Source organism: Leuresthes tenuis, unplaced genomic scaffold, assembly GCF_036924035.1.
Source record: "Leuresthes tenuis unplaced genomic scaffold, fLeuTen1.0.hap1 SCAF_18, whole genome shotgun sequence".
NCBI lineage: Eukaryota > Metazoa > Chordata > Actinopteri > Atheriniformes > Atherinopsidae > Leuresthes > Leuresthes tenuis.
The window spans coordinates 2,193,990-2,205,100 of record NW_027325372.1 but is presented as its reverse complement, the minus strand read 5'-3'; the positions used below and the strand labels follow the sequence as shown (position 1 = coordinate 2,205,100).

General features: G+C 45.5%; 1 protein-coding gene across 1 annotated transcript; it reads left to right on the top strand.

The window, feature by feature from the left end:
- Window positions 1-2,081: 2,081 nt before the first annotated feature.
- Window positions 2,082-9,856, top strand: slc52a3-2a (solute carrier family 52 member 3-2a). Its single transcript, XM_072370361.1, has 3 exons — window positions 2,082-3,086; window positions 9,396-9,519; window positions 9,627-9,856. The coding sequence occupies exons 1-3, from the start codon at window positions 2,095-2,097 to the stop codon at window positions 9,834-9,836; spliced, it is 1,326 nt and encodes a 441-aa protein (XP_072226462.1). The 5' UTR covers window positions 2,082-2,094; the 3' UTR covers window positions 9,837-9,856.
- Window positions 9,857-11,111: the final 1,255 nt, after the last annotated feature.

Sequence of the window (11,111 nt, the reverse complement as noted above, 5' to 3'; positions counted from 1 at the left end):
CATCTTTCAGCTGCACAAGAATAAAACTGACAAACAAAGAAAGGACACGAGGTTTATGAAGAGAGTAAACATTAACCCAGTGTGGAAATAAGTACTGAACCTTTACTAAGTCTTGGCAAACTAATGCTTCCTCATTGTGAAACATGAATCCGAAAGCTGAGATTTAGTTATTGGTTTATTTTTCTGTTATTTGTTGCTTTAATTTAGCTGTTCAACCAATGATTTGTGTATTTTTCTCAAATTAGCAATAAAATACCAGCCGCATGAATATTATATATTATAGCAGCTCTATAAAAGCAGAAGTTCTGTCAGTTTTCAGGTGTGTTTTAACACGATGCCAAGGAGGAAAGACACCAGCAATGATCTCAGAGAAGCAGCTGCTGCTGCCCATCAGTCTGGGAAGGGTTATAAGGCCATTTCCAGACTATCTGGAGTCCATCATTCTACAGAGAGAAAGATTATTCACAAGTGGAAAACATTCAGGACAGCTGTCAATCTTCCCAGGAGTGGACGTCCCAGCAAGTTCACCCCAAGGTGAAGAAGCCCAGAGCTACATCTCAGACTCTACAGGCCTCAGTTAGCATGTTAAAGGTTAAAGGTCACCCCAAGGTGAAGAAGCCCAGAGCTACATCTCAGACTCTACAGGCCTCAGTTAGCATGTTAAAGGTTAAAGGTCACCCCAAGGTGAAAAAGCCCAGAGCTACATCTCAGACTCTACAGGCCTCAGTTAGCATGCTAAAGGTTAAAGGTCATGACAGCACAGTTAGAAAAAGGCTGAACAAGGATGGCTTGTTTGGAAGGGCTGCAGGAGAAAGCCTCTTCTCTCTAAAAAGAACATGGCAGCACAGCTTAGGTTTGCAAAGCTGCATCTGAACAAAGCTCAAGACTTCTGGAACAATGTCCTTTGGACAGACCAGAGCAAAGTGGAGATGTTTGGTCCTAATGCACAGCAGCACGTTTGGAGGAAACCAAACACAGCATATCAGCACAAACACCTCATACCAGCTGTCAAGCACGGTGGTGGAGGGCTGATGATCTGGGCTGGTTCTGCAGCCACAGGACCTGGGCACCTTGCAGTCATTGAGTCCACCATGAACTCCTCTGGATACCAAAGTATTCTAGAGTCAAATGTGAGTCCATCTGTCCCTCAGCTAAAGCTGGGCTGAAACTGGCTCATCAACAGGACAAAGATCCCAAACACAGCAGCAGATCTACAGCAGAATGTGTGAATGTGGGTTCACTTAGTTTTATACTCACTGCTGTTGAAGCTGCTGGATCAGGGGTTCACTTAGTTTTACACTCACTGCTGCTGAAGCTGCTGGATCAGGGGTTCACTTAGTTTCTCACTCACTGCTGCTGAAGCTGCTGGATCAGGGGTTCACTTAGTTTTACACTCACTGCTGAAGCTGCTGGATCAGGGGTTCACTTAGTTTTATACTCACTGCTGCTGAAGCTACTGGATCAGGGGTTCACTTAGTTTCTCACTCACTGCTGCTGAAGCTGCTGGATCAGGGGTTCACTTAGTTTTACTCACTGCTGCTGAAGCTGCTGGATCAGGGGTTCACTTAGTTTTTTTCACAGTGTGATATGTCATGTGTTCATCTGAGGCCGTCTTCACTGGATTTAAAGATCTGCTAAGGACCAGATTATTATTTTTCTATTATGTCTTAAAATGTAAAACCTCAGAAATGAAGTAAGGGTGCACTTATTTTTTACCTGACTGCAGCAGAAATTCAGCGAGGCGTTCAAAAACACCTGGTAAGGCTCAGATGATGTTTATCTTTCATCATTATTTATGATTTAACCCTTTAATTCCCAGAGAGTGCAGTGATGTAGAAAACTTCTATTTTAAAGTATTTAACCCCATCCTCTCCTAAACTATGGCAGCCATAAAAAAAACAGCTGATCTGATCTAGGATCTAGGATAAAACCAGGAAACAAAAACCCAATAATTCTAATTTTACTTGAAAATTCATGAAATTCTAGCTGTTAAAGACCAAACTTTCCTTCGATGGACCATCGGGAATGACGCCGGTCATGTTCCAGGTGTTTGATCTGACCCGTTTGTTTTCCCCCAGAGAACGCAGCTCCAACATGTCGCTCCTCACCCACCTGTTGGCCTGCCTGTTCGGCATCGGCTCCTGGGTCTCCATCAACGGCCTGTGGGTGGAGCTGCCTCTCGTCGTGCCCCAGATTCCGGAGGGCTGGTACCTGCCCTCGTACCTCTCGGTCCTCATCCAGATGGCAAACGTCGGGCCTCTCTTCGTCACCCTGATGCATCGCTTCCGGCCGGATGCCCTGAATGAGACGGTTGTCATATACGTGATCATCGGCCTGGGCGCCGTGGCGAGCTTCCTGCTGGGCTTCTTCTGGAAGGAGACCGTGGTTGTGGCAGGGGTTCCTCGCAGTGTGGCGCTCTTTGTTTTGACCTTCTTCCTCGCCGCTGTTGACTGCACTTCCTCCGTCACCTTCCTGCCCTTCATGATGCGCCTCAAGCCTCAGTATCTGACCACCTACTTCATCGGGGAGGGCGTGAGCGGCCTGCTGCCTGCTCTGGTGGCGCTGGTCCAGGGCGTGGGGCTCGTCCACTGCATGAACAGCACTCAGACTCTGAATGACACCGGCAGAGCTGCAACGCACAGCCTGCAGGCCCATTATCAGCCTGCAAACTTCTCCGCTGAGGTGTTCTTTTTCTTCCTCAGTGCCATGATGCTGGTCTGCCTGCTGGCTTTCCTGCTGCTGAACTACCACCCATCTGTGGCCCGGGAGCACCCCAACGCCAGGTACAACAACGGCGTGAAAGAGAGCAGAAGGAAGATGGCAGAGCAAAGGCCCATGATGGACCCGTACAGACCCGAGAACCCGGAGCGCAGAAGCACTTTCGGCACCGGCTATTACAGCTGGATGCAGGTGTTTTACATCTTTGTGATTCTGGCCTGGGTAAATGCTCTGACCAACACGGTTCTGCCCTCGGTGCAGTCCTACTCCTGCCTGCCGTACGGAAACAACGCCTATCACTTATCAGCCTCCCTGGCTGCTGTGTCCAACCCGTTGGCCTGCTTCATCGCCATGTTCATCCCAATCAGGTCAGAGTTCTTCAGCATTCTTAATTTAACCAAAAGAACATTTTATCAATGAAAAAACGGCACGTTGATGACAAAACCTGCCGCAGATGATAATAATCTGAACTGGAAATAACCTCAAAAAGATGCTCCTTCAGGAAATTTCCTTTAAATTTGCTACAAAGTGAAATCAAAGCTAAATATAAAATATATCTTTAAATGTTGGCATTTTATTTCCAAACCACAGCATCTTATAAGCAAACACAATCTTATACTGGAGCCAAAATAAAATTCATATGTATGTAGTCTTATTATATGTGTATGTTTGTATATAGATGTTCTATGTTTCTGTTTTTTCTGTCTATGCATGTTTCTATGTATTTACTATGTCTTTTCCTAGGATTTTATCTATTTTCTGTCTTTCTATGCATGTTTCTATATATTTACTATGTATTTTCCTAGGATTTTATCTATTTTCTGTCTTTCTATGCATGTTTCTATGTATTTACTATGTATTTTCCTAGGATTTTATCTATTTTCTGTCTTTCTATGCATGTTTCTATGCATGTTTCTATATATTTACTATGTATTTTCCTAGGATTTTATCTATTTTCTGTCTTTCTATGCATGTTTCTATGTATTCACTATGTATTTTCGTAGGATTTTATCTATTTTTCTGTCTTTCTATGCATGTTTCTATGCATGTTTCTATGTATTTACTATGTATTTTCCTAGGATTTTATCTATTTTTCTGTCTTTCTATGCATGTTTCCATGCATGTTTCTATGTATTTACTATGTATTTTCCTAGGATTTTATCTATTTTTCTGTCTTTCTATGCATGTTTCCATGCATGTTTCTATGTATTTACTATGTATTTTCCTAGGATGTTATCTATTTTCTGTCTTTCTATGCATGTTTCTATGCATTTACTATGTATTTTCCTAGGATTTTATCTATTTTCTGTCTTTCTATGCATGTTTCCATGCATGTTTCTATGTATTTACTATGTATTTAACTAGGATTTTTATCAATTTTTCTGTCTTTCTATGCATGTTTCTATGTATTTACTATATATTTTCCTAGGGTTTTATCTATTTTTCTGTCTTTCAATGCATGTTTCTATGCATTTACTATGTATTTTCCTAGGATTTTATCTATTTTCTGTCTTTCTATGCATGTTTCCATGCATGTTTCTATGTATTTACTATGTATTTAACTAGGATTTTATCAATTTTTCTGTCTTTCTATGCATGTTTCTATGTATTTACTATATATTTTCCTAGGGTTTTATCTATTTTTCTGTCTTTCAATGCATGTGCCCATACATACGTCTCTATGCATGTATGTTTAAATGTGCGTATGTATTCAATTCAATTCAGTTTTATTTGTATAGCATTAAATTACAACAAATGTCATCTCAAGGCACTTCAAAGATAAGATCAGATTTATGCTGATTACAATTACAATTCATGATCCAATCATGTACTCCCCCCTGAGCTGTCACCTTATCGTGGTGGGGGAGTTTGCGTGCCCCAATGAGTCTGGGAGCTATGTTGCCCGGGGCTTCAAGCCCCTGGTAGGGTCACCCAAGGCAAACAGATCCTAGATGAGGGACCAGACAAAGAACAGCTCAAAAGACTCCTTATGATGAATAAGAAATTTGGACCTCGTGATTCCTTGCCCGGATATGGGACACCGGGGCCTCCCCCCGTAGCCAGGCCCGGGGGTGGGGCCCGGCAGCGGGCGCCTGGTGGCCGGGCCTGTGCCCATGGGGCTCGGTCGGGCATAGCCCGAAATCATGACGTGGGTCCCCCTTCCGACGGGCTCACCACCCGTGGGAGGGGCCAAGGGGGTCGGGTGCTATGTGAGCTGGGTAGCAGCCGAAGGCGGAGGCCTTGGCGGTCTGATCCCCGGCTACTGAAGCTAGCTCTTGGGACGTGGAATGTAACCTCTCTGATGGGGAAGGAGCCGGAGCCGGAGCTGGAGCGCGAGGCTGAGCGGTTCCGGCTAGATATAGTCGGACTCACCTTGACACACGGCTTGGGCTCTGGAACCAGTCCTCTTGAGAGGGGTTGGACTCTCTTCCACTCTGGATTTGCCCGTGGTGAGAGGCGCAGAGCAGGTGTGGGCATACTTATTGCCCCCCGGCTGTTTGCCAGTACATTGGGGTTTACCCCAGTGAACGAGAGGGTAGCCTCCCTCCGCCTTTGGGTGGGGGGACGGGTCCTGACTGTTTGTGCCTATGCGCCAAACAGCAGTTCAGAGTACCCACCCTTTTTGGAGTCTCTGGGGGAGGCACTGGAGAATGCTCCTACCGGAGACTCCCTCGTTCTGCTGGGGGACTTCAATGCTCACGTGGGCAATGACAGTGAGACCTGGAGGGGTGTGATTGGGAGGAACGGCCCCCCCGATCTGAATCAGAGTGGTGTTATGTTGTTGGACTTCTGTGCCAGTCATGGACTGTCCATAACGAACACCATGTTCAGGCATAAGGGTGTCCATATGTGCACTTGGCACCAGGACACCCTTGGCCGCAGTTCGATGATCGACTTTGTGGTTGTATCATCGGACTTGCGGCCGTATGTCCTGGACACTCGGGTGAAGAGAGGGGCGGAGCTGTCAACTGATCACCACCTGGTGGTGAGTTGGCTCCGCTGGTGGGGGAGGATGCCGATCAGACCTGGCAGGCCCAAACGTATTGTGAGGGTCTGCTGGGAGCGTTTGTCAGAATCCCCCGTCAGAAGGAGCTTTAACTCCCACCTCTGGCAGAGCTTCAACCATATCCCGGGGGAGGTGGGGGACATTGAGTCCGAATGGGCCATGTTCCGTGACTCCATTGCCGAGGCAGCTGATCGGAGTTGTGGCCGTAAGGTGGTCGGTGCCTGTCGTGGCGGCAACCCTCGAACCTGCTGGTGGACACCAGTGGTGAGGGAAGCCGTCAAGCTGAAGAAGGAGTCCTATCGGGCCTTTTTGGCCAGTGGGACCCTGGAAGCAGCTGATAGGTACCGGCAGGCCAGACGGGCTGTGGCTTCGGCGGTTGCTGAGGCAAAAACTCGGGCTTGGGAGGAGTTCGGTCAGACCATGGAGAACGATTTCCGGACGGCCTCGAAGAGATTCTGGTCCACCATCCGGCGTCTCAGGGGGGGGAAGCGGCTCACAGTCAACACTGTGTACAGTGGGGACGGGGCTTTGCTGACCTCAACTAGGGATGTTGTGAGTCGGTGGGGGGAGTACTTCGAGGAACTCCTCAATCCTACCAACACGTGCTCAGAGGAGGCAGAGTCGGAGAGCTCGGAGACGGGGCCTCCCATTTCTGGGGCTGAGGTTGCCGAGGTGGTCAAAAAGCTCCTCGGTGGCAAGGCCCCGGGGGTGGATGAGGTCCGTCCTGAGTTTCTCAAGGCTCTGGATGTTGTAGGCTTGTCTTGGCTGACACGCCTCTGCAGCATCGCGTGGACATCGGGGACAGTGACTCTGGACTGGCAGATTGGGGTGGTGGTCCCCCTCTTTAAAAAGGGGGACCGGAGGGTGTGTTCCAACTATAGGGGTCCCTGGTAAGGTCTATTCGGGGGTATTGGAGAGGAGGATCCGTCGGATAATCGAGCCTCGGATTCAGGAGATGCAGTGTGGCTTTCGTCCTGGCCGTGGAACAGTGGACCAGCTCTATACCCTCGGCAGGATCCTGGAGGGTGCATGGGAGTTCGCCCAACCAGTCTACATGTGTTTTGTGGACTTGGAGAAAGCGTTCGACCGTGTCCCTCGTGGAGTCCTGTTGGGGGTGCTCCGGGAACATGGAGTGCCGGACCCCTTGATAGGGGCCGTTCGGTCTCTGTATGACCGGTGCCAGAGTTTGGTCCGCATTGCCGGCAGTAAGTCGGATACGTTTCCGGTGAGGGTTGGACTCCGTCAGGGCTGCCCTTTGTCACGATTCATTTCCTAACTTTTATGGACAGAATTTCTAGGCGCAGCCAGGGCGTTGAGGGTGTCCGATTTGGCGACCTCAGAATCGGGTCTCTGCTTTTTGTGGATCATGTGGTTCTGTTAGCGTCGTCAGGCCGTGACCTTCAGCTCTCACTGGAGCGATTCGCAGCCGAGTGTGAAGCGACTGGGATGAGAATCAGCACCTCCAAATCCGAGACTATGGTTCTCAGCCGGAAAAGGGTGGAATGCTCTCTCCGGGTCGGGAATGAGATCCTTCCCCAGGTGGAGGAGTTCAAGTATCTCGGGGTCTTGTTCACAGTGAGGGACGAATGGAGCGGGAGATTGACGGCGGATCGGTGCGGCGTCTGCAGTGTTTCAGGCTCTGCAGCGACCCGTCGATGTGAAGAGGGAGCTGAGCCAGAAGGCGAAGCTCTCTACTTACTGGTCAATCTACGTTCCCATCCTCACCTATGGTCACGAGCTGTGGGTAGTGACCGAAAGAACGAGATCGCGAATACAAGCGGCCGAAATGGGTTTCCTCCGCAGGGTGTCTGGGCCTCCCTTAGAGATAGGGTGAGAAGCTCAGTCATCCGAGAGGGGCTCGGAGTAGAACCGCTGCTCCTCCGCATTGAGAGGAGTCAGATGAAATGGCTCGGGCATCTGGTTAGGATGCCCCCTGGACGCCTCCCTGGGGAGGTGTTCTGGGCCCGTCCCACTGGGAGGAGACCCCGGGGGAGACCCAGGACACGTTGGAGAGACTATGTCTCTCGGCTGGCCTGGGAACGCCTCGGGGTCCCCCCAGAAGAGCTGGAGGCAGTGACCGGGGACAGAGACGTCTGGGTTTCTCTGCTCAAGCTGCTGCCCCCGCGACCCGACCCCCGGATAAGCAGCAGATGATGGATGGATGGATGGATGATCCAATCAATCCAAATGATTAAATTCCAAATTTGTCCATGAATGAAGAGCTTTTTATGTGAGAGGACTTTTAAATTGTATTCTGAATTTAACAGGGAACGAATGAAGAGAAGCTAAAACTGCAGAAATATGCATGCATACATGTATAAACTGGAGTGGTAACAACATAGAAACAGTGTTCAGGACGGGCCTGAGTCGGCTCAGGTCCTGAGTTCACTGTTCTATGCTGCTGTCTGCTGGGGAGTTGCACTACAGGCAAAAACTGAAGGCGCCTGGACAAACTGGTGAAAAAGGCCGGTTCTGTTGTAGGCAGAAGGCTGGACCCTCTCAGTGCTGTGGTGGAGCAACGATGAGGAGGAAACTTCTGTTTTTAGAGAATAATGAACATCCTCTCCACAGCATCCTGTCAGAGGAGCAGCTGCAGTGAGAGGCTGCAGGACTGAGAGGTTCAGGAGGTCCTTAGTCCCTCAGCCATGAGGCTTTTTAAGTTCTCAGATTTGTTTATTTAGTCATTTATTACTAGCAGCAGTATTATTATTGTTGTTGTCTAAGATACAATCATTGTAAATCATTACATTTTTACAATTACAAATATTTTTCTATTCCATTCTACATACATTTTTTAATGCATACATACATATATATACTTATTTTAATACATACATATATATTTTTCAAACACATACATATTTTTTATTCATACATACATACATTTTTTCATGCATGCATACTTTCCATACATACATGCATATTTTTATATATTTTATATATATATATATATACATACATGCTTTTAATTTATACATGCATATTTTTCATACATACATACATACATATTTTTTATTCATACATACTTTTCATATATACATGCATAATTATTTTTAATACATAAATGCATATTTTTATATATTTTATTTTATATATTTTATATATATATATATATATATATATATATACATACTTTTAATTTATACATGTATATTTTTCAAACATACATACATATTTGTCATATACACATTTTTTATTCATACATACATATATTTTTTCATGCAGACATACTTTCCATACATACATGCATACTTATTTTTCATATATAAATTTTTATACATTCTTTTCATACATATATACATGCATACTAATTTTTAATACTTAAATGCATATTATATATATATATATATACATGCATATTTTCAAACATACATCTAAATTTTCCATACATACATACATAAATGCATATTTTTATATATTTTATTTTATTTGATATATTTTATATATATATATTATATACTTTTCATTTATACATGCATATTTTTCAAACATACATCTACATTTTTCAAACATACATACATATTTGTCATATACATATTTTTAATTCATACATACTTTCCATACATACATATATACTTATTTTTAATACAAATATGCAACATTGTTTACAACTTTGCAACATCTCAGCACTGTTTGATGTCTTAACTCTAAACAAAATGTCCGCCCACAGATCTCTGGTGTTCATGGGCGCTCTCACAGCGGTGGGCAGTGCAGTTGGAGCTTATATAATGGCCATGGCGGTGCTGAGTCCATGTCCACTGCTGGTTAATGATACATCAGGTGGTGCTGTCATAGTACGTCAACTCTGAGTTTGTTCCTTCTTCTTCTTCTTCTTCATAAAAAGTGAGTGTCACTGAGGCACTTTCCAGCTGCCATCTTCTCACATCCTTCTGCTCTGCAGGTGTTGGCCTGGATCCTCTTTATTCTCTCCCTGTCCTATGTGAAGGTGATCATCGGGGTGATCTTGCGAGACGAAGGCCACAGCGCCCTCGTGTGGTGTGGAGCTGTAGTGCAGTTAGGCTCTCTGCTGGGAGCTGTGACCATGTTTCCTCTGGTCAGTGTGTACGACTACTTTTCATCAGGAGACCCATGCAACACCAAATGTCCCTGAGCAAATGAAGAGGTCAAGAGGCGAAGGGTTTTCAGGTCAAATCTGTTTGAAATCACCTTATTTATTGTTGATATTCATGATGTTTCACTCGTTTCCAAATTTGACCCAAACAAATAATTGTCAGCTTTTGGACTACTGGTGGGTGAAACTGTTCGGTCATATAAATCTACTCTGTTTTCTGTTTGAGATAATAGTTAAACTGCTTTTACAGTTCCTCCTGAAATCTCCTGTTCCTGTGAGTAGACGTTTGAGTGAAAGATCAGGACTGACTTCTACTGTTTTAGAGGGTAAAAAAGGAAGACTGCTTGTCCTGCCTTCATCAGCTTAGGTCTTCAAAGCTATCACTCAGAGAGGAAAGGTGATAAGAGTTAAAGCTGACACCTCTGCCTCTGATTAGAGCAGGAGGAGCTGTAAGAAGATAGAGGAGCATTTGACTGTTATAGCTAACGGAGGGATTTCTACACAGGCACTCTACTGGGACCACTTCATCCACACGCCCCCCTGCAGCACAGCTTATTCACTCCGTGCTCTGTGACAGTCGGCTAACTTCACACAGAGTTTGCTGCGGATAGTTTTGTGCAACATGGCAGGATATTTATCAGATTTTGACAATGTGAACGACGACTTTGAGTAAGATGGACGTTCTTACTGGCGTAGGTACCAGATCTGCGCCTGTTGGTGACGTCACATCCTACGATTGGCTGGACGTTGGCACGATGACATAAGGGAATGTGATTGGTCCGGACAACTTACTGAAGTAGTAAAAAAAAAAAAACAACCTATTGAAGTCGTTTTCGCGGCTCTTCGTAGGAAACATGGACGGCTTTTACAAAGAAATCCAGCTTTATCTTTCAAAAGGGACTTGACCCCCGAGCACATCTGATTCTTATGAAATGGGACGCAATGTAGTTTGTAATAAAGTTTCTATTGAATAACCTCATATTGGCAAAAAATACTTCATTCATAAATTGTAAATAGTGGGGTAAATGTAATCCCACTACTTTATGTTTTCTTAAAAAAGCTGGGTTTTTTTGTGACTCTTATAGAAATGCTGACATGATTAGCTCAGTTTCCAAATACATTTTGTATTGAAAAAAAAAGTTTTTTACGAGTGGCAGATCTGGTACCTTCACCGGAGTGAATAAGCTGTGCTGCAGGGGGGCGTGTGGATGAAGTGGTCCCAGTAGAGTGCCTGTGTAGAAATCCCTCCGTTAGCTCTCCTATAGCTGCAAGTAGCCACATAACAGCAGCTATGAGCTAACAGAGCTATAGCAC